Consider the following 24,909-nt stretch of genomic DNA (forward strand, 5'->3'; position numbering starts at 1 on the left):
ACTCATGACATGAGGATAGCGAGAAGAGATTACATTTCCAGCGTGTAATACGCAGGATGAGGTATACCTAACTTTGCCGTCTAAAATTTCTTTCTGGCAACATGAAACGAAATTCTGCATATGTATCTCGTACCAGCTGATTTTGAAAAACTTGCTCTTCTTCTGTATTCTTTTGCGAATAAACATTAAAAATAAGAGTTTCCGGGAATAGCTATAATTGTAAAAATATATTTCGTTATTATTACATGATCGAAGAAGATTTTATAAAATAAATTTTATATATGAAATGGGTCAAGAAACAATTTTATTATTTGCGTTATTATATGTGTATGACATCGATGCTTGATTATAAAATACGAAACAGATATATGTAACACGTATTATGAGCAAAAGTAATCATTGTACGCAAACGTAAAAACCATTAAAATGAAATCATATCGTATTTGATATTCAGCTACAAGCTGCACTACCACACTGCACATTTATAATAAAATTTTAATTTTGAATTAAAAATTTGAATTGAGATTTAAATTAAATAATCCGAAAATTGAGGACAGACTGCGACTATTGATAAAAAAATTGCATAACGAAGAAAGATGAATGGCCTTCACGTTCGAATTGCTTCTCGTTTTTATTGAACATTTGAATTTTCACTGTTTCTTCTCACTGATTTGCTCGTGTCGTGAAAAAAATTCAAAAGTTGAGAAATAAGATCCACTCTAGTATACACGGTGTTATTCCAATTCGCGCGCTATTATCCACCGAATTCTTTAATAAAAATTTGTTTATTTTAAAAATAAAATTATGAAAACCTGGAACAAATTCCCAGAGTTATTCAATTATTTGTGTTTTTGATAAAATTTGTATATATTTATCGTTTATATCTTCTATTCGCATCTAACAATGCGATTCTTTGGGTAATTTGAATGTACTATAAATTCTAATCTTATTCACGCAAACGATTTTTCTATAGATCATGACGGATCTGTAATTTGCAACGTCTCGTTAGAGGAGAAGGATCGTTTTCTCTTTTCTATCTATCGAAAGCAAGAAACCAAAGTCACGTTCGTCAACCGCAGCGAGCTGATTGCTCGTCCCTTTGTACCCTCGGCCCAGTTTTCTTCCTTTGTGCCTTTCTGCCACTCTTGCGGCACATCTTTCCGTTCTCCTTCTTCCACCAATTCCCTCTGTGCATAGGATTTTTTCTCTTCTCTTCGCTCGAGTTCTCCCCAACGCTCGGTCCACCCCAGACATTACCGTGTCTTTACTGTTTTTTGCGTCTGCAGGCTCGTTATTCTTTATATGGTCGCGAAAGAAATGGCGGTTTTACTCCGGGAACGCAACGTCGGCATTTTTGCGATGCACACGGACCATTTTGCCCGAATAATCTAGTAGTATGCTTAATTTTATTATCTATGTCCTCTATAAATTTTTCAATTACTGTGATATCTTGAAAAACCAGTAAAGATAGGATTTAAGAATTTTCTTCTTTCTTTATTTGTCTCTAGCCTATATAAGAGATATAAAAGTTGTAAATAGAAGGAAATTAAAATAAAAACATTTTTTATTTTAACTCAACTATTTTGTGTGGATAAATTATCATATATGCAAGTAAAATATAGATATTTGCGATGCTAAATGATCGTGTGTTCTCATATTTTACTAGTTCACTTGATTTCGCACTGAAATCTTTCGACATCTTGATCTTGAGAAAGAATTCAATTGTATAGAACGTAGAAACAAAAGTGTTAAAATAAGTAGTACAAAAATGTCAAGACTCATTTTGTATAAAATTTATTTTATAAAATTTTTTTCATTTACGTAAAAATAAAAAGATGCTAAGACTGACAAATGTATATAACGCGTCCGAAAAGCGCAATGAACGTCCGCGGCTTTTGCGTGGTGTTTGCTCGTTTCATCGTGGTCCTCCCTCCGGGAATAAGTTTCAGGGGGTGAAGTGAAACAGTCACGCTGCATGTGCTCCTAACAAATTCGCGAGGCAGCTCGCTCCCTCCGTTTTTCCGCTTGGCCACCCTCGCCCATTTTGCCCTTACTTTTCGGTCGGCACACTTCGGGGTGCTACTGCAAACACCCGAAGCACTCGAGCCGTCTAGTCGTGTAATCCGATATCTTTTTGCTTACTTACATTTACCATCGGGAATGGGTAAGTGCTAGGTATTATTACAAGATGCCTGAGCTAATACAACTATTTTCTAACGTAAATTTGAAATGTTAATAATGATTCTTTAACGTAGTTGTGTGTAAAATGTACAAATGTCGAAAAGCTATTTTTTTCTTTCGGAATAAACATTCTGCACGTTATAAATGATAGAAGATAACATGATAGAAGATAAACGGGATATAATTTTATAAATAAAGAGCATGAAATATTATTTTTAAGATTACTATTAATATGAAAAATGTTATTTATATAATTTTTATATAAATACGCAAATTTACTTTTTAGTTACGTAAATATTGGAATATAACTTTAATACTTTTTCATATATATGATTTTTATGGGTGAAAATAAATGTAGGCATGAATGTAAGCTAATAGATTTTTTTATTACAAAAAGGAATTAATAATAGAATTTGGGATAATGTATACTAATTTTTTAAAGAAAGCATCCCATGCACACACAACAGATACTTATATATTAAACGTTATTATAAAATACTTGGTTTATATAAAAAATTCGATTTGTGCAAAATAAATATAAAATTAATATTATAATAATTATGTAAATTTTGTTTTAAAATTGTTTGTTTTCTGATAACGCGATGCGTGGGATATAAAAGTACTAATCATCGTCTAACAATGCCTATAGTATTTTTATTGCGCCTTGATAAATTAGGACATCTGATTGACATTGCAGCGTTAGAGGTATGGATATCAAAGTATTCTTTCTTTTTTTTTAAATATCTGTGCAAGCATGTCATAAATCGAGTCATTCATAATACTCAAAAAAATCTCGAAACATGTGAAAGATAGTCAATTCATCGCCTCTACAAATTCAAGGATCAACGCTCGATAAGGAACAGGACTAACAACAATAAGGAGAGAAGAAAAGAGACGGAAAAGGGGAGTACGATCTGAAGTTGAAAGGGGAGGAGGCTATGCTTTGGGTTCGTTTTACTATTGAAATGCAAAGAATTGCGCGCCTTCGCGCATTCATACAAAGTTATGATTTATAACCGTCCACCTTTTCTTTTACTGACGGTTTTAGGGGAGAAAAAAGAGAGCAACTATTTTTTATTTCCCCTTTACTCTATACTTTCTTTCTTTTTGTCTCACGGTCTTTCTTTAAGATGAAATAAACGCCATTCTCTTTAACAATTAAGCTTCTTCGTTTTCGTATTAACATTGACAAAAATTCGTACTTTGTCCGCCTGTTTTTACATTTTTTTGTGATAATTTTCAATATTCTTTTCCTTCCATAATTCCGATTATTTAAAATAATAAAACGACATGAAATTCTTGAAATATTTATTCGAAGATTTACGTTGTATTATGAGAGACGGAGGGGGGGGGGGAATTTATAACTTTTTTAATATAGAATTATTTCCAAGATCGGAAGAAAATGTGGAAATTTTATAACCGTGTAATATATAAATGTTCTTATTGAAGAATTACACATGTGAAAACTAACTTACGTATATGTATATTATTCCATATTAACACTCTTGTAAAAATCAAGATAATATAGAGTAAGATTTAAATAAGAAATATGATTAGAGAGAATACATACCGAATATTATAAATTATTACTTAAATCTCAGCCGCATTTTCACAGCGCAAGGTTGCACTACTGAATTACCCAAACCCACTATTTCCAGCATGTAATAAATTTCGCCTATTCATCGCACTAATTAAACCGGCATAGCATAAGAAAGTTACGCGTAAGGAGATAAATGTTGTGCGGAAACACAGCTTAACAAAATACATGATCTTATTACATTACTGTCACAATAGTCACAAATAGTAAACGCACAGCAAAAAAAATTTAGTTAATGTTAGGTGAGATATGAATTGCATCCATGGAACAATTATGTATTATAGCGAATAAATATCTTAAAATTGTCTAACATTTAGAAAGTGACAGTTTTCATATCTCTTAACTATAAGATATTTACTAATTATTGCTTGGAAATTATCCTAAAATTCTTTTCGTCCTCTAAAATACATAAAGTTATCTTTACTTCCGCGATGTTTTTCCTTATTTTGTGGTATCCGCAATCTGTCCAACTCTCAAAGAAACGAACAATAAACGTCTTTCTGGCCTGAAATCAATGCTGCTAGACGCTGCGGAGGAATCGAAAGCAAAGCACGCTCTTGTCTGCGCTTTGCTTTTCCGACCGGCTTTTCTCGAGACGACTTTTCGATGCCAGTGCGGCATGATGGAGGTTGCTTAAAGTACAGAACGTATAGGAAAACGTCGGAACCACAAAAGCAGAAGACGCGAGGAAGTAGGCTACGAATTTCGCCGATATAGAAAACGTGCCCTTAACGTCGTTCCATGGAAGCTGAAGCACGCTCGAACGGCAGCGGTACTTTGGCAAGCAATTATTCCGAAGCTTTGCGGCGAAAAGCTTTGTGAGCGTAAATCGATTACACAACGTGTAACGTTATCGTATATTTATTTCACCGTTCTTATATAGACGTGCATGTAATGTGGGCCGTATTACGCATGCCTCTGCAGATGCTGGCAATTGAACACGCTTAACACCAACATACATATAGAATTGTTATATTTATACATTTATTTTTTACCGACGAGTTTTTTCGCTTTCTTTAAATGGACATATACGATATTTTCAAGAAATACATAATTGATATATACGTAAAATTTGAAATAACATTATCTGGATCGCGGTGAAATGATGAATGTTAAATTAAATTTTTTTTATCTGCGCGTTACTATTAACATTTGCATTTATCAAATTAATGACTGTATACTTTGTGTAATTTGCACGCTGAGCTGTATTATGCTGCTAACTCAACTTCTCTGTATTACTGTTTTGCATACTCTATATAATTTAGCTATGGTACACCATAAGACAGTATTATATATATGTATTCATTTGCAGATTAATTATGCCATTTGTGCAGACGTAAACGGTATACCGCGCTTACATAGAGTACACATGGTGTATACATACATATATAGATACAAGTACAATAATTACGTTTTTATAAAATGCTTCTAAATATTAATTTAAGAGAAGAGAGCGATTGTATTTTTCTTATTTATATTTTACTGATTTAACGCAGATTTAACCAAATGTCAAACCTGCTAATATGTATATAGATCTGTAGATCTAAATGTGAATCTAATGGTACGAATCTATTGTTTATCGACATAAGTCGAACATTTTACATGAAATAATTTAAAATATTGAATATTATATGATTGTGCGCTATCGTTCTTCTCACAAAAAGGTCATAGAAATAAATTTCATAGTAATAGGTATATCAAGTTTTTCTCATATAGGAAAATCATAGAGAAATATTTCTTATATAGGAATATATTAAGTTGATATATCAAAATTTTCATGGATAAGTACTATCTTTTTCTTTTCTCGATCGAAAGTGATCGAAATGAATTATTATTTTCCGCTCGAGTTTGTTTTGGCGTGGAATGGGGTAAATATAATTAGAGGCGTATTAAATTTCTTGAACATACGTAATATATCGCAATGTTGGACATTGGAGGAAAAACCCGACAGGATGTTAAAAATCCTCCTACTGAACGCCATTATTGCACTTTACTGTACCAATACTGAAACATTCTTGCACCAGTAGCCACGCTCGTACGTTTATCCCGATGCCGCGCAACGGTAATGGCTTTACCTCCGACCGGCGAGCCTCATCGGATTCCTATCGGATTTCTTTTCAGCCACCTTAATCGGATAACGAACGATACACGTCCTGGTAACTCTAATAATTGGTGCTTATCCGTCGTCTGGCTGACCTTTCCCGATGCCGACCAATTGCGCACTCGGGTACAGAGTCACTATCTCCTTTTCTCGCATTAAATTCCAAGCTCACAATTATCGTCCGAGAATGAGAATATAGCGAGAAGAATATGGAAAATGATGATGCTCTATATAGAGCTAATTTCGTTAATCTTGATTACAATTCTCGATTCCTATGTACCAGAACGATGAGTTCGTATAATCGCGGACGTATAGAGAAATTTCTAAAAGCCAAATAAAAGCTAACGTAGAAGGTATTCTTATAATTGCATATTATGTTATTAATTATATTATTATTGTTACGCGATACCATATTAATTTTAAATAAATGATAATTAAGAAGAAATTGTTTTATTAAAATAAAAATGAGCAATGCGTCGTAAATAAAACAGTTAATAAATGGGAAAAATTAATGGTTGATTAATCAGTATAAAGCAATATTATCAATATCCATATTCTATTTTCTTGACACATGATCGTAACATTTATTAGCATACTTTCAAACGGTTTTGTTATATGAACAAAAATACCACTGTACGCACAGCTCGACCGCAGAATGTGTCTGAAAAACAAACATTTTTTAAAACATTTGAAGACTATCTATGACAAGATATCTAGGGCTATGTTTCGATATTTATTGTCAGTGATGAAAATCTAAAGCATATGTTACATTGCACTATAGATTTTCAGCACTGGCAGTGAATATCGGAACGATCGGAACGCAGCCAAGGTATAGAAAAGAGCCACTATAATGGTGTTTCGTTCTGAAGAATCGGTTAACAGGAAGCCACTAGTAGCGCGTAATAGCCAGAGAGAGAGAGAGAAAGAGAGAGAGAGAGAGAGAGAGAGAGAGAGAGAGAGAGAGAGAGAGAGAGAGTTAAAATATCTTTTTTCCAAAAAAATATTACCATACATTCTTATTCATTGTCCATGGAGTATCTTTTTTAACGGCAACCAGAACCATTCCGGATTTGCTCGAATCCCAATTTTCTGAGAGCTGATGATTTCTAGTCTGAGTTATATACTTTTTCAAGAGTTATATCCTTCACGCAGAGACGGATTCGAATAAATAGAACAGATCTATTGATCCTTTGCACAGCCGCCTAGCCGGCCGCGGCGTGACCGAAATCCGCACATACGCGCTTGCCTCATAAACCTACCTGCATACACACGAGCTGCATTCAGGGAGCATAATCGAGATATCTATCCCGGTGATAGACGAGCCAGATAGGAGTCGCGTCGTGAGTCAAGTGACAGGTGGGATAACAAATGTCTGCGCCGAGGCATCCAGCATGTATCTAAGCTTTGTCTCTGTCCATACAATCTCTAAGTGATAATTATTGCTCGGAGTGCGCGTCTATACCGCGGATATGTGATTTAGATGTATCTAATCATAACACGCACACACACATGGAATATATAAATGCTTGAACCATGTGGTCACATGATTCAAGCATTCGTTGATTGCAATTTGATGACAGAGAATTTAATATCGTAGAAATAAATCGATCGTTTCGAAAATAAATCGAATCTTGAATATACGTTACAAAAATGGTATAAATTTTTACCGATACCGTTTCAGTATACATTTTTAGTATTTTGTTACCGATACCGCTTCAGTATGATACACGTCAAAATCTGAATTTTAAAAATAAAATGCGGAAATTTCGATATATTTTACATATTGCCAACTCAACGAAAATGATTATAGTTCCAACAAACTATGTAATTTGGTTTTTTTATGTTACAAATTTTTTTATTTTGATTTTGATTTTAGCGTGACATAATCACGATGATACTAAGATAATAAAATTCTCGTTATTCACATATTACAGTTAATTTTAGAATCTTTGTTCTTTGTAATTTTTTTATTTCTTGCATCAAATGTGAACACCATGTGATGCAAAATATTCTCACTAAAATGATAAACGGTCGATTGATTCTATAAACACTGTTGCTTTTCGTAAAACGTATAGCATCAAGAAAATATTACGAAACTTGGTCGGCGAGGTTGGACGAACTGCATCATTTATTTATGCGTGACATCGCAGACAGGACACCTTCTCGACTCTCTCCCGCGGTGTTGACGGAGACTGATTCGTTTATTATGCCATAAATGGCTCATACGTTATCTCTTACGGCAGGCATAATAATAAGCAGAACATAATATGCATTATTTTGCAATGTTCTGACGCGCATCAAATTGCATTTGTATATTTAAAACAAAGGAGAAGACATGAACAGATTTTCTCATTATAATTAATAATATTTATAATAAGTATACGTACTGAATTAACTAATTGAGTTTAATCGTAACTTTATTGATTATTCTGTGATACTCAAATTTCTAAAAAAGTCACGAAATTTTTAACCGACCATAAATATATATTATTGACCTCATTCTCGTCGTATAATAGTTCATTTTCTTATACTATATATATATAGATATATATTATTGGAATAGTATAGCGTTACATTTCAAGCAGAGATCCAATTATGACCCAGTTTCATTATGAAGCTCTATCATATATGTATAAGTGACCTTGTTTTATTATAAAATTATATTAAAATATAATTTTATTATAGTGAATTTTTTCTCATATAATTTTAAAGTAAGATAGTAGAATTTTCAATAGATGAAAATTTCTAAAATATTTATACGTGAAGTAACTAGAAATATTATGTATTATTTTACATATTTTTTTGTTTGATTATATTTTGTTCTTTTATCGACTCTGTAATTTTTCGTATAAAATATTTAAATGACGATTAACGTGCAATTATCTTGGACATCTTAACTTCATTCGCTGATGCATCCTCAGTCTCGCAGGACGAACGGGACACCTGCTTCCTGGTCCCTTCTGGCGTTGACGTCGACAGATCCGTTTATTATACTGTATACTTGATCATCACACGGTCCCGCCAACCGTCCACCTTAACGCTTACCCACACCACTTGCTCGCGGAATCCTTGCAGCAAGCCACAACAAGGATATGTGCACGCGTGCTCGCACGCGTATACGAATTAATATCGTCAAGATTAGTGGGAGCGCCGACTAACTAACTGGCTGCTAGCAATTTGGATTACTCGCTTGACTACACCAATTGTGGGGAGCCTTGCCATTAATTTTCCCGGTAGTCCAGAAATCGAAATGCGCGCGTATATTAGAGGAAACACGACGGGATTTTCTGGGATCAGCCCATATATTCTATGAGACATGCTCTCTTTGTTCCTAAAAACCATTATGCTAGTTGCGACGCTCGAATCTTGTGGTAGTGTGATTCAATTAGTCTAACTTGAAGGCATAAATGCTATTTTCAAACAACAATTATTTGAACAGTAATTACAGTATTATTCTGATATATCTTTTAAGTTTTACGCTTTAAGAATTACATATTCTATTGACTATTTCAGAATGCATTGGCAATTGGCTTTCTTTATCTCTATCAATTAGCTTTCGAATTAATCAATTGTGTTAGAATATTGAATGTACTTCGGCACACAGCAATCTGTTTTTAGAGATATTAATATTTTAAGGGCTGGAAAGAACTAGATACAAAATCAATTGCAGTATCCATTTCAATTACTGTCTTTACCGAGGTAATATGAAAAATCGGTGTGCATACCGTCCCCTGTGGAAGTCCAGAGGACTTAGGTTGATACCAATAAGGGTATATAAAGGTATAACATATTGCAAACGGCAATAAAAATCTCGATAAAGACCAGGGAAAAATTGTGACCGCTATATTTCCTGGAGTCTGAGCTGGCCATTAAATTAAACTCTCAAATGTCTGCGCCGTCCTTAGCCATTTCTCAGCGCTCGCTGCACCGTGCTTTGTTCTGCTTTGTCCCAAACATGGTTTGTTAGAACGAGCCTCCATGGAAACGATTGTATTACGAACGGAGGCTTATCGAGTCGATACTTGATTGTGCGAGATCAGCAACATCAAATGTTATCGATTCCGGGCAATTGCGAACTTATTGCTCGAGCCGGAGCAAAATGATCGGGCGGATTTATCGCAATAAGTTCAGCGACAAATAGGAATCTTATCGGCTGTAGGCTGGCTCTGCTACTCGTGCATGGCGAAGCGCACGGATAGACAAGAGCAGCAGGCCACCATGCAAGGAAACAGTGGAGCGGAGCGCCGCAAGCGGATTCTTGCGAGGGATATCATCCCGTGAGAGGAAGCCATCTTTTACGTGGCTGGAATATCAATGACGAACAGAGAAAAGTATATCGCGATAGTATCCAGCCAACAAATGCGTATTGGGAACCCAGGAATTTACATACGGGAACCTATAGGGCACCTTTTAAATTAGTTACCATGGTAGCGGACGTTTCTGATGAGGCGCTGCAGATAGTAACTGCGGTTGCAGGGTTTTTCTCTTTTGTCAATATTTTATATTAAAAGAATTTGTAATGTGAATATATTTGTGATCGTGCATGTGAAATATGCATATAGGTATCGAAGGTACGCGTAAATATCATAAAACAAATGTTTATATTTTATCAAATGTGTGCATACAGCTCTTTTGTGGAAAACAGCGTAATGTGTGTTTGCAAAAATCTTCGTTATTAATATAATAAATATAATTTTGGTAATATTGATAAAATGCAAACAGCAAGTGCTGTAAGAAATAAATCACAACATAATATATAACTCTACAATTTTCAATATCGAATCTAGCCTTCTTTTGGGATGGCAATTTTTATATTGTGAAAAAGTTCACAATATATGAGTATCGTTTGCAATTAATGTTCATTATAACCAAACATTTTCTTGTTCGTACGCTTTATTATTTTTGCAAGCAATTGAGCTTGTGAATTAAATTGCACCCGTTGGATAAATATCATAACTTTGAATTGCTATTATTTCGGGCTATATGTATGGAAGAGAAACTTTAGAACACCTTATACACATATACATTTACATACTTATATATATATATATATATATATATATATATATATATATATACATACATACAATTATACATCTGTACATATACATATATATATAGTATATATACACATTCGTGCACATTGCAGCGCGTATGTAATCTCGTAGCAAAAAGAGCTTCGTGTTTCTCGAGCAAACCGGAATACACAAAAAGTCTCGCGGGAGTTGTGTTCTCTACACGTACGACTCTGCAAAATCCCACGTGACGCACCTGATTGCCTCAATTCGCCCAATTTTGCACCATCAGAGCGCAACTGGCACATTGCTAACGAGGCAAGATATAATTTGAAATACATTGCAAATCTTTGTTTATTTAAAAGAGTGCAATCAATTTATATAATACTGCATAATTCTTATACAGATATTTAAAGAAATAACTAGTTAAAGATGCATAATTAGACATAATTAGTGCGTGATTATCTAGAAGAATTATCAGAAAACTTCCGACATTCTTGCTTGTTATTGTATATTTTCCTACGATTTTTTCTACTTTACTAAACTCGTGAAAGTATTCGTATCCACTTAAGATTTGCCGTATAAAATTTGTATCGTTGGAAAATACCCGATATTTTGGTCTAAAGTTGCAGTTTGGTTGCATTGCTCGCGATTGCATCTCTCGAGATTGCTGAGAAATCGCAGGTCTCGGGGTTTATCACAGCGATATCCGTCCTGCCCACCACGTCGTCTTCTTATGTAGTTCTCAGTTACGCCATTTCCGCCACCGAGACGTTTCTCCCGCTCAGATAACTATCATGATCGACAATACAAGGACTAGATCTTATCGAGGCCTCGATCCATCCTCGATCCTTAAAGACTATCGCAAATCGATGCCGATCTCGGCAAACTATCTTCTCAGCGCCGGAAATCCGGAAACCAATGTGCGGACGAAGAAGAACTTCTATCGAATGCGAAATCAATGCGTAAGCGATTGCATCGAGTCACATGTTTTGTTCTTCTCAAGTTTTACGATTAGTCTTTGACAAATGAAGACGATCGTAAGTCACTCGACGTTTCTTGAATTGTTATTGATTTCAATTGTCATTGATCTCAATCGCACAATAGCGAAAATAAATTTACTGCACTGAAAAAAAGATTCAATAATAATTATCTAGCCTGGATCACAGTTACTAAGTGCTTTAGGTCCGGTTGCACCAACGTCACATTTAACCTTAGCTTAACTTCACTCACTAGAGCCTAACTTTCTTTCTAACTGTTCTCTTAGAGGCAAAGAGTGAGTTAAGCTAAGATTAAGTGTTATGCAACGTTGGTGCAACCGAATAATAATATATTGTCAATAAACAATTATTAGCTCGAATTAAGATAACTTGCACAATACAAGATGATAATTGAGTTACAAAATATATATTAGGTATAAATTGACTTAACCAAAATATCGAAGATTGTTTAGTATTAGGATAATGTTGACCACCATGAGAAACATCTTGGAAACAACATCTCCGTTTGATCTTCGTCCAAATCAAATCTGAGCATATCTCTCATATAGGAGAGTGTATGGGAGAGGTATTTCGAATAGAAAGGTTTGCATATCGCAAAGGGATCTCTCTCTCTCTCTCTCTCTCTCTCTTTCTCTCTCTCTCTGATCGTTTCGACGCAGCTGATTGTGATCGAGCCGGGTTCCTTAGAGACTTGGCTTTGTTCTCGGTCTAATCATAGAATTTACGTTGCTTGATCGGTCAAAGGTAGCACTGCGGTTCCCAGTGCACACTCGCGCTCACTCGCACACCTGAGTCCGACGAAGTACCCGGTATCGCTGATGCTGTTTGCACCTCACAGCGACGCCCACTTGATATCAAAGGTCAAGCATTCTGTATAGCATGGCCGCGAGATAACCGTGGGTATATATACATATATATATATAACTCAGTCTTATCTTTCTTCGTTAAACTCGATTTACGCATGCTAGTAGGCGGGCCGAGTCTCGGACAATAACACCTTTGGATCTATCGTGCTCGATACTTGGCGAGTGAAGTGCTCACTACAATCTTCAATCAGAAGGTATTTTTTAATATGTTAAATTGTCCGAGCAAATATTGAAACAATACTCAATTTATGTACTATACATCTTTGGAAGACTGAGATACATTCTTTTATTAAATTTGCTGTTAAATTTTTAACAATTTAACAAGTTTTTTAAAATTACTTTAAGTCATAAAATGAATTGTTTTTAACTAAAACACATCTCCACTCAAACAATGTTTGTAATGTAATGTTTTATCGTTGAACTGCCAATTGAACTTTTTAAATTAGAACTTGAATAAATTGCTGCGGCCCTCTTTGTCGCGATCGGTCACTTCACGTACTTCACTTTGACAAATCCGTAACCCAATTCCATAACTTTATTCAACCTTTGTTACAAAATTGTGTATGAGCAGAATTTAAATATTTAAAATTCTTTTTTGTATTTTACCTCGAAACGCGGATAAATTCCATGCATAACGCGAATGCAGATATTCCTTTGGTCAACATGACTATATACGTGTTTATTTCTCAGCACAAGTAGTGCGTCATAAACCGCATATTCTATCGATGAAACTTATTTCTGCCGTGGTGGTGGAAAAGTCTTATCCAAAGCAAATTTCATTATTTGACACTAAATCTCCGCATTCATTTTTTTGTGACCTTAGGATTTATTGCATATTAAATAATATTTTTAGAATATTATTTAAAGTTAACTGGAGAATAATTAATTTAGAAATAATTCGTTGAGATTGCATATATAGTATTTCATCGGTTTTAAATACTTCAAAGTAAGCATAACAATTTAATTACACATTAAATTAGAGTTATAAAATTAGTATTAGAAGAATATAATGTGTATATAAACATAATAGTGATGATATTTCTAAATAAAATTATTAAATGTTAATTTAAGAAATTGCTTTTGTTTTTAATGTAACCGTTATACATATAATATACAAAAAATATATTTGAAAGAGAAAAGAAAGAGAAAGAGAGAGAGAAGTATTGCTCTACTTCTTTCATCCGTATAGGATTCATTATTTTAAAACACATATTTCATCATTTTAAAAGACATATTTCAACATTTTAAAAGAGACATATTTTTGACAAAAATTTCACCCTTTCTTTCTGTAATTGATCACGTTTTCCAATTGAATTTTTTTCCAATTCAATTTATTTCTAGAAACAATAGACTGCAATAATTGGTAAATTCAACTGAAAAGCTCTTTTCCGCACGTCCTTTTAATGGAAGATTTATTGAAATTGCAATAGAGAAGAAAGCTTCAATTCGATCTCTTATAATGTGAAATTTTTTGCATCTTTTAAAATTTCATGAAATTATCCACCGTAGTCTGAGCATTTCCATCTTTCTGAAGGGAATACGGTGGCTATTCTGATATATCTCCACTGCCATGATCGACTAACAGACACGGTGTCGTAATCCACTGATTCAGCGTTTCGTCTAGCGCTTTTCTTACCTCGAAGTATCTCATTTCGGAAAAAAGTGGCAGATATCATCAGTCAGTATCACCAGACGATCCGCATCCTCACGAAGAAATCGATTTCCGGGACTGGAACAAAAAATGTTGACAGCAGCCAGTACTATATAATCGATGAGAATTCAGGAATTGTTCTATAATTGGAAATATCTTTACTCGCGACGACCACCGAGCTGGCTCGATTTTAGAGAAGTGATATTGATTCGGATCGCGTCGAAATTAGTTGCATTCGTATCGGGCGCGGAAAAGCACAAAGCACCCACAAGGGTTCTGAGGCAGAAACGAGCATTAGCTCTCAAACATGTCCGCGGTAGATTTCCCCGCGGACACTAATCACGCGTTGGCATCGAGGTATTAGCCGCGAGCTCATGGGACAGATAGCGCAGGTTTCCGGTTACCGATCAGTCAACTATACGGTGCATCTCATGGTTTTCTTTCTCGCTTAAAAAAAATTTATTTGTATCGTCTTACTTTCGTCGATAAAATTTTTGTTAAAAATATATTGTGTGACTCAAAGATTTAATTTGAAAATATTTTATTTTTAACTTCTAATGTGCGGAACACGATTATAATGGGTATAAAAATTGACTCCCTCTTCACAATCCTTCATGTCTCGTGCAGTCTTTCGGCACTGCAATGCTCTCCGTAGCTCTCAGAAATACGTATGGGGCATTCATAATTCGCATCTCGAACGACTCGAGCGTTTCACGCGACGAGTGTCGCGCGGATATAATCCGGAGTCCAATTAGCGATAATTACGGCGTGAATTGGGAATTCCTAATGGTAGGTATCCCCGTTAGTTCATTCGTTCGTTCGTTCGTTTGCGCTCACCGTGATTTTTGCAGACGGCGTAATTCGCGCCGGCGCAAATTAAATTTGCATTTCGCTCATAATGCTGTGACGATTCGTTCGTTTACACGAACCGAAGGATTTTGAGTTATGTTTTTTTCTCGATGTTGTGTCCGTCGTTTCTTGGAATTTTCTCCAGCCGCAATCGTAATCACGGAAAACGACAATTTTGTCGCATTTCAGTGTAAAACTCAAGCTAATTTTCCGCTTCGGCATGATTCGGGCGTCACTATTCCAAGTTCTCTTCAGCGTTGGAGGCAGGGAACGGCGGAGAATTAGCGTATAAATTGGTTAATAATTCGGCGCATTGGTTTACAATCTATATCGTGTTGGCATTAGCATTAAACCCGCTAACAATGATTATTTTGTTCAACCTTATGAATAATTCTCTTCGATTCGCGTATACGCGATTGACATTGAACGTGCAGCTATTCATATCGCATATTTCGTATTGCATATTTGCGGTGTCGCATATTTCTTTTGTGATCTGGTTATCTCAGGTCTTTAACTTTCTCTTTAATTTTATCTTCTAATAACTAATGAGTAAGCTCTTTGCAACTGTAATGATGGATAATATCTTAATTTTTTTTAAATGTTGATATGACGAACTAATCACTTTGTAGGCCACACGTACTCATCGTAGTAAACATCTGAATACAAAGGAACGTTGCGAATATATTTCCGTTGTTATTTATTATGTATTATTTTGAGATATATATTGAAGCAGTATCTCGATTTAACAATGTCGCTTGCTTCGGCCAAGTTCTCGTTCTGTAAAATGACCCGGCAAAGCTCTGTTACTCTGAATAAAACATGTCGTTTAAACTAATTCAGGAAATTACACCGGTTTGCGACTCGACACATTCGTGGAAACTATCGCCATTCGGACCATGTTGCGGGTATACACTTGGGAATAGGTACCGGGGCGTGCTACCGTACAGTTTAATAATTTACTTATTAATTATTAATCTCAATTCGCGTACGACGCGTATGGGGCAATCGCGACAATTACATTATGTCTCACGCGCGCATTGGTTCTGGCAAGTTATGGAAATTATTTTATTCTTTGTTTCATACATTGCTATTATTTCTTTTTACTTGTTTAGGTATTATAATATTTTATACAATATTCTCTTATCTCTAGCATTGTTGCCATCACTGCAACAATCAATTCAAGTTAAAGTTCAAATTCTGGTCCAAGTCCAATTACAGGCCCTAATTTTAATCAAATAATATAATTGAAATAAATTATTAAACACAATTAAAAAGTGTGATATCATTATGAAATATTATATATTACGTTATCACATACTCCTCGGTAACGTTGGTGATCGATAGTTTTAATAATTAGAAAAATATGTTTTACATATATCTTCAAAATCGATTGACAAAGAGGACAAAATAATTCGCCAGTGATAATAGTGGGGGCAGACGTGGATTGACGTTAGCACCTTGACGAGCAAGGTCATTTGTAGACACGGGCATTACAACGGCCCGATCGATGGGCGGCGAAGGGATGCATGGGGGCAGTTTGCAGGCGGTGATTTAAAGGTCTATGGAGCGGTGATGCCTTAAGATTACTTATTCGCCGGAACATAATTTCCCGGCTCCCGGCTGCGTCTTCATGCCGTAATTTACGGAAACTTGCTGGCAACATGTTAAGAGAATGTCACTTCCCTCGCTCTAGCGTGCACGCGAGGAGCTTAATCTTATTTGGGATAAAACAACTTTGATTTCCGAATTTCCGAATTACTTTTAGTGAAAGATTAATTCTTATTACTTTTTAACGTCTGCATGTCTAATTGATTAATTCATATTGAAGAAACAAATACGAAATAAACAAAAATTGAGTTTTATGTAGTTGATTTTCCGTTTATTTTTATCTGTTTCGATCTTTTCGTATAATTATTCCATTGTCAATTATTTTCCTCTCTGCTAGCAAAGATTCCCTCTGTACAATCTCGTGTTACGTGGGGGGGGGGGGGCTCAAAATGAAATATTATATGCAACTGTGCCTGAAGCAAAACTTCTTTTTTGATTAGGCAAACTTAATACGTTGGCTCCAACATTCCGCTACGTATCGGGTTGCACGATTCGCAATTATGCATTCATCGCGGTACCATGCGTTATTCAATGCGATATTGAATATCACGTTACCAAACAAAACATTGCGGAATATCGGGATTTCTCCGAGTAATTGGAAGGCTTGTTACCGAAACTATTACCGCGATCGCATTATAATTACATCCTCTGTGCTCAGTGCCGCGTTGCAGGTTTATCATAATTTTGTATACGCCGTAAATAGGAAACCTGTTAATTGAACCTGACCGTTATTAACTTGCGTTGCCATTAACTTTGCGATATCTTAATTATCCTTAATACTGTTTGCTTACTGCATTACAAAAAGAGACTTGCAAACGTTTTGGAAAATGTATTTGAAAAATCTAATCGCAGTTGACGCAATTAACGACATTGTCTTGCATATATGTGACAATTATTCCAGAAAATTTTAATAACTTTGGTTTTAGAAACTTTCGGATGTTTGCTTACACGTAGATCTTAGATTTCTAAACTTATTTATAGTTTCGTCAAACTTTTTTTTTTTTTTTTTTTATTTTTTTTTTTTTTATCTTACAATGACTTGATTTTTTATAGATTTTGTTTTTATATATATAGGATAAGGAGAAGCTATTTGAGTCAGTAAAAGAGAAAATCGAATATAAAATTTTCAAAATAAGGAGAGGTTTTTTCAGTTTTTTGGTTTTTCGAAGCTTTTAGGCTTTTTAGCTTTTTGTCTTGAAAATTTTATATCCGATTTTTTACTTTTACTCAAATAGTCTCTCCTTTTTCTACACTGACTCCAATTTTACTATAAATTTCTTTACTATTAAAATACATTTTTCAATAGTTTAATTACTTTATCTTTATATGTATGTATATTATGTATATTTTTTTTCACAGATCTTTGAAATTGAAATTACGTAAACCGATAAATCTTGATTTCATAGAATTTTTATACCACAAATTTTTAATAACAATAACGCAATTTCCTTAATGCAATATTCAAATTTCTACAAATGTTTGATTTCAACTCTGACTGTAGATTTATACATTATTTATACGCCACTAGACACTACAGACGCGCGCTTCGCGCGCGCTATTTAGCTTTAACATTATGCTATTACTATTAGACTATTAACCCCATGATACACACAACTGTCAAAATATACAATGACAGCTGCAAATGAAGTAAGCGCAGCAAGAGAACCAATCGGCATCGCGGAAAAGAGGCAACAATAAACTATCCATGCCTTTTTTAGAAAGGGATACTATCTTTCAATTTCTATTTGACAGAGCATTCGGCCGTCTTTATTTTGTCTATAGATAAACTAATGATTCATTTGAGACGTTAGAGATACCAAAGAAGGACGCGGGTCGAGTATATACGATGCTAGTTGAGAAAGAGACGCGGGGATCGAACTTTTGGCAACTCGTAACTATCGACCGGTTGAAGCTTGGATAGTGTCCAGTTTCGACAACCGCGGGGGATACGGAAGACCCTTGATGAGGTCCCCGAGAGTCGACTTTACTCTTTCCCCTCCGATCGTCTTCAATATCGAACCTGTCACCGTTTGCACGAACTCTGCGACCATTCGTGTCTATCATAGTTTCTTGTTGGTAGCCACATTGAGCATGATGACCCGAAGTGCGGAACTTTTCATTCGCTTGCTAGAAAGTAGCGTTGTAGTTTGATAACTTTGTAATTTTTATTTTTTTGATATATTGTGAGATTTTTATGTCAATTTAGTTATAATGTGGATGAAAATTCTCACAATTAGTCTGTCAATAATCGAAATAAATTTTCCTTCGTGAAATTGACTGACAAAGGACAGTAGTAATACTAACTCTTAAGTCTTAATAATAAATCTCCAAAGAAAAGCTTACCAGATGTATAAGAAACCATTCTTAACATTTTTTATTAGCGAAATGATCAATTAATTTAATACTTTTTCTAAATACTCAACTAACCAAAATTATCAATTTTCTGTTACAGGATGTTGCTTTGTAACCTTTTACACTAGAAAAGCGGCTTTGGCAGCGCAGAACGCTCTTCATAACGTCAAGACCTTCAGCGGGGTAAGTGAACATGACGTAATAATTAACTTGATGTTCGATTGCGATAAATATATGCGCGTATGCGAGTTTCTTCTAAATTTAAATAAAAAATGGAATTAACTTGATAAAATTGGCAACAAGTTTTTAACTGATGTCAAAACTTTATGCAGTAAATTAATTCCAAATATATTACAAAGAACTGCAACGATTATTTTGCGATGTGAGTAAATATTATAAAATTATATTATGCAATAGTATTATATTGTGATATATATTATGCTACTTGCATTATATGCGCGATGGCTTCTGGATGATTATCTTTCAAACCAAACGCAAGTTAGTCACCTTTGATCACAAATCACGGTTGTTGCTGCATGTATCAACATTGTTATCTATAGAAATGTTTAGATATAGCTTCAACATATGCCGAGTGCCGAATCAATTGCCAGATGCATCCGCTTAGCCGGAATAATGAACGTTTACGCAGATAATTATCCGAGTGCCGATGATTGACCGAATAATGAATATTAATACGGTTGATCGTTCGAATAAATTATTCAAATCAATGTGGTGGGCTCGATGAATCTTGGAGTAATCATCGATACAAACGAGCGGTGCGTCGCGGTCGCAAACAACGTCGATTCATACTACTAGAACCATGTTCTTCGAGCAATCGACTTTTTTCTTAATTGCGGAACGAAATAGTACAATTGCTTTAATATTACAAACTTATCAGAAACCGAGAATGTTATGACTTTATGGAATCTTAATTAAATAAAAATGCAAAATTATATTATTGATGGAAGGAAAAGCATGTTTATATATATAACTGTTATTCTTCTCTTTCCATCAGTTTTAGTTATAAAAACAACTATTAGAGTTGCAAAAGATTAGTAAGTAAATTAATATAAAATTGTATGTGTTTATACTAAATAATCGTTATTTTTTTATCATTAAAATGCTATTATATATAAGAACTGGTAATACTATAAAATTTGTAAAGCTAGGTTTATGCACGTTATCATTGCAACTGCAAAATGAGTACTGGAGTACTGGAGTTTAACAAAGTCTGGGATTAAAAATGGCGATTTTAAATTAAACTGTGTACAGAAGGGCCGTAGTGTATACGAATGAGGAAATTTGAACAATCTTCTCGTTGGCGCTAATTGATTTAACTGGAGCAGGGATTAGAGAAAATTTCAAATGACGCATTTTTAAGCTTCTCTGTCTCTCTTTCGAATATCCGAGGGTAGGAGGCTCCATTATAAAGCTCTCGATCCTCTTTTCGATTCGAGTTAACGCCGTTCTCGTGCGCGCTTGGAAAAATATTTCGTCAGAAAAGCAGCTTTCCTTTCTTCAGGTTTGGCGTCCCGTCGATTACAGGCGACCGGGGGCCGAAGATATCGTTGGAAGTGAGCCTGTACGATAATTACAGTTTCCCTGGAAACTTTCGATGCAATTACGAGACGTCATTATGAGCATTTAACCGAGCAGGCCTGGCAATTCCGTCCTTCCTATCCTCCCCTTTTTCGGCCTGTAGCTCATACACGCGTTGTGCCTGAATTTACGAGAATAATTATTATCGATCGAAAGAGCGAAAGGGCGTGCTGAATGTGCGACGATTCCTGCAAAGCCGCGTATGCGGATCGTTAATAATACTCGATATGTTAAATGTGGCTGAACCGCAATAAATTGCATCAATTACATATGATGTTCCATTATATTAAATCTATGAAAATCTTCCTTTCTATTAACAACATGAATTTAACAACACACCGCAGTTATTCCTTTAATTATGTATTTATGTAAATTACATAATCCTTTCTAAGGGTCTTTCCACATAATTCATTTAAGTCTGCCATGAGAATAATTTTTTTACTATTTTTTTTAATAATAAATGTTTATATTGCGTAAACTTCATTATATTGCTTTACAGCATTAGTAGAATATAGTTACAATTTAAGCTAATTGATTTCTGTGATTACTGTTATATTTTACATTAATATTTAGCATATTTTTAATATTTTTAAAAAAATTTTAATAGAATGTTTTATTAATTGCGAGAATAATAAATCACTGCGCTTTAGAAAGTAAAGCTCTTGTAAAACCACGACTGCGTATCTGAACTTCCATATATTTCACACCCATTAAATCCATTCTTTGCACGCGAGCAGCATTGAACTTGCGAATAATTTAAAGTCATACCACGTGTCTTGTGAAATTTATTCAAGAAAAAAAAGCTTTATTGATCCATCGAGCGAAGCGAAACAACAAGCTTTTCTTACGCATCGTGCGGCGGCAGCATCATCTTGGCATCGCTTCATAGGCACCTTTTCTTCTGCAAAGATGACTGATCCGCACAGTCATTTAGCTTCAGTAGTTTAACCCACATACTCGAGCTCAGTACATTGCGGATACATGCACAGCCTATTATGTATACGTGCTTTTATGACTAAAGCACAGTGAATAGTTGAGAAAAGTCGAAGAAAATTTCAATCTTTTTTAAGAAAAAGAAAAATGATCAGAATAAGACTAAAACTTATATAAATTTATATGTTGATAAATAATCAATAGAGCGAAATAACACAAACTCTGAAGTTTACTTTTTTCTTTTTTATTCTTAAAATATAGACATCTTTTTACATTCAAGCAGAGTACACAGTAATAGCTGCGAATGCACAATAGCTATTTTAATGCACTATCATAGCATTAAAATCGCCATGAAACTAACAGTATGCTATTTCTGCTGCATGTAGTGTCATAATATTTTTATAATGTACCTATTTTATAAATTTCTTTTTTGTTTTTAAAAAAAACTAACTTGCATACTACTTAAATTTTCGCCTAATAGACATTTTCTTTTAACATTAGCAACATAATATGTAATATTAATTTTCAAGTACATAATGCTTTTAGTACATAAAGAACGTAGCGTCATTTAAATTTAAATCTTGGAATAATGAAGGAAAGAAGAAAATAGAACATTTTATAATAAGCTGTAAGAAATATGTACAAAGAATACTGTTGGAAAACGATAATTTTATTTATTAATTTGACATTACTCGTTCAGTTTACTCAATGTACATCTACAATACTCCTTACCCGTCTACTCACGAAAGTAAAAAGCGACAGACTCCACTCGACTTTTTCCTCGCTTCCAAAGAAGGTCGCGTGCCATGAAAGAGGCGGAATCTGAGACTCTTATGCCGGCTATTAATTAAGGGGGTTAAATAGCCGGAAGTCGAGCAATTGCTCTTCGAGAAAGAGCGTGCGGCGGGCAATGTTCAATCGGCAATAGAGTGATAGAAAACAAATTTGGAGCGCGGGGTCTCTCTGATGTAGAGAAAGGGAGGAAAGAAGAAGAAGAAAGTGGAACGTCCTTGAACGACGTATAAAAAGAAGGAAAGTAGAGAGGAGAGAGAGAGAGAGAGAGAGAGAGAGAGAGAGAGAGAGAGAGAGAGAGAGAGAGAGAGAGAGAGAACACAAGAAAAAGAGAGAGAAAATGGAAAGGAAGGAGAAGGAAGGATAAGAAGGAAGAGAGGAAGAGGAAAGGTGAATTGCAGAACATTTTCGCAATGAAAAGGGTTGACTGAGTATATATAAGTGCATGGGTAGCTGAAAGGAGCAAGAGTCGAAAGAGGTGGCCAGGGGATTGCAAACTCCGAAGAGCGGGGGGAGGAGGGAGTAAGAAGACGACGGAGGTAGCAGCGGTATATAGGCGGGAGAGGGTAGATAGAAGGCGAATAGAGAACGGCTTGTGCATTTGAAGGAGTTTAGCTTTTCTCGTATCAGATTTCGTTTCCACGAGTGGCGTTGAGTTGAGAGGTCTGTGTTGGCTCGGAGAAATGACTCGAGAGCCCGAAACCTTTCCCCTCTCTTTCTCTCTCCCTCATTCTCTTTCTCCTCTCACCGCCGACTCCTTTTAGTCACCCTTTTGCAACCTTCCCACTCTAAGCCGAGTACACCAATGCGTTTCAATGCTATTTGGTGTCCAACGGCAGATTTACTTCGTATGGGAATCAGCGAGAGATCCTGTTGTTCCACACGCACGATTCGCGCGGATCGATTTCTATGTACTATCGCGATAGTTTGAGGCACGATGGTTTACAATTTCAGACTGAAATTATCTATCTATTGCATGGCGTTCAAAATAGTATTCAAACATTTTGTGATATAAAATAGCTCGAATGTCATATCGCGTTCAGAAAGGTATGTTTTATTATCCATTGTAAAAATCCTCGTCTATTTTCGTTCTCTCAATGCGGGAATCTACTTCATATATATATATCGCCAAAATTCGTTAAAAAAACGTTGCGTGCTATTTTTCCGTTGCCAATGAAAATTTTTCTCGTGCGTGTAAATCAATGTCGCACGAGGGGGGAAAAAAGGTATTTGCGTCTATAATTGAAATAGCGGAGTATCCCGTGGCGATTTTGCGGCAAAGAAGGGGCGGGAAGAGCGCGTCTGGCTCGCAGCCGCGAAATTGGCGGAAAACTATGGCGAATTTACAAGCATGCATACCGCGCTCGCAACAATGCGTAATATTATTAAAGCGCGGCGGGACGAGAGATATTGGAGCGTTAGTAGGCGAGATACAAATGGAAAATGAAACCATTATACGGCGAGTGCTTCGGCGCGATCGATGAATGCGCGCAAATGGCGAGCAGAAAATTCCTCGTAATCGATCACCCGTCAGTTCTTTTGAAAGATCTATATATGATGTATAACGCAAGCATACAATTGAGAAATGTAGTAAATTTCATATAGACATATAGGGAAGGCAATTCTTTTTTAACATGTCAGTCACTGCATTTGAATAAACGTCATTTTTATTTAGTTTTAATGTATTTCTAGCGTTATACTAATTTTATAGGTTGGACTTTATTCAATTTAGATAAAGTCATTACAGAAGAAAACGTCGATGTAAAAAAGTTCTTCTTTGAAAATTCATAATAGATTGAAGGAAAGACATTGGAAAAATGTCACAAGAATACTAAATCTTTCAAATAACGAGAGAGAGATGCAAATCCAAAAATGTTGAAAATATTAGGTGATATAAATGTAAATATTAATGTAACGGACATATCTAGAAAATTTTCGAATATTAATATAATGTAATATACGTTAAAATATTTGGCCGACTTAAGACTAAATAATACGTGTACCTTTTATTAATTTCTACAAACGTTGAAAATAACTTTGCCTCCAAAAAATTTAAATAAAAAATAAGCTGAGAGGAACTATCGAGATCAGGATGGAAAAAGATGAAAAAGACATCCAAGTCGGTGGCGGAAACGAAAGTAGCCTTCCTTCCTTATTCGACGCCGGCCAGTCTCGTTTCCGTGGTGGGCTCTAAAATATTCAGGTTAACCCTGAAGTCAGTTGGCGGACATTAACGATCAATATCGATGGAATGTCTACCGAATGTCTTTACTGAAATTCGAAATGCACCAACTATATGTATCTGGTGCTCTGAAAGAGCCTGAGAGAAGAACAAAGATGAAGCGAGAGGGAAATTCGATAAAC

At 35.2% G+C, this 24,909-nt stretch overlaps 1 protein-coding gene and 1 long non-coding RNA gene across 26 annotated transcripts in view; one reads left to right on the plus strand and one right to left on the minus strand.

Annotated features, from left to right (window-relative positions):
* Positions 1-24,909, plus strand: part of LOC143895616 (CUGBP Elav-like family member 1-A) — a 553,022-nt gene that overhangs the window by 437,586 nt on the left and 90,527 nt on the right. For all 25 annotated transcript variants that reach the window (XR_013256373.1, XM_077402904.1, XM_077402903.1 and 22 more), the window contains one exon: positions 19,322-19,404. Coding sequence is in view for 24 of the 25 variants with exons in the window: in XM_077402904.1 (XP_077259030.1) it covers positions 19,322-19,404 (83 nt within the window). In the remaining variant the exon portion in view is untranslated. The remainder of the gene's footprint in view (positions 1-19,321; positions 19,405-24,909) is intronic.
* Positions 13,926-24,909, minus strand: part of LOC143895625 (uncharacterized) — a 38,908-nt gene continuing 27,924 nt past the window's right edge. Inside the window, exon 3 of the long non-coding RNA XR_013256376.1 lies at positions 13,926-14,490. This is a non-coding gene — a long non-coding RNA (uncharacterized LOC143895625). The remainder of the gene's footprint in view (positions 14,491-24,909) is intronic.

The sequence above is a fragment of the Temnothorax americanus genome, unplaced genomic scaffold, assembly GCF_048541705.1.
Source record: "Temnothorax americanus isolate GAGA-0224 unplaced genomic scaffold, ASM4854170v1 Scaffold16, whole genome shotgun sequence".
Lineage (NCBI taxonomy): Eukaryota > Metazoa > Arthropoda > Insecta > Hymenoptera > Formicidae > Temnothorax > Temnothorax americanus.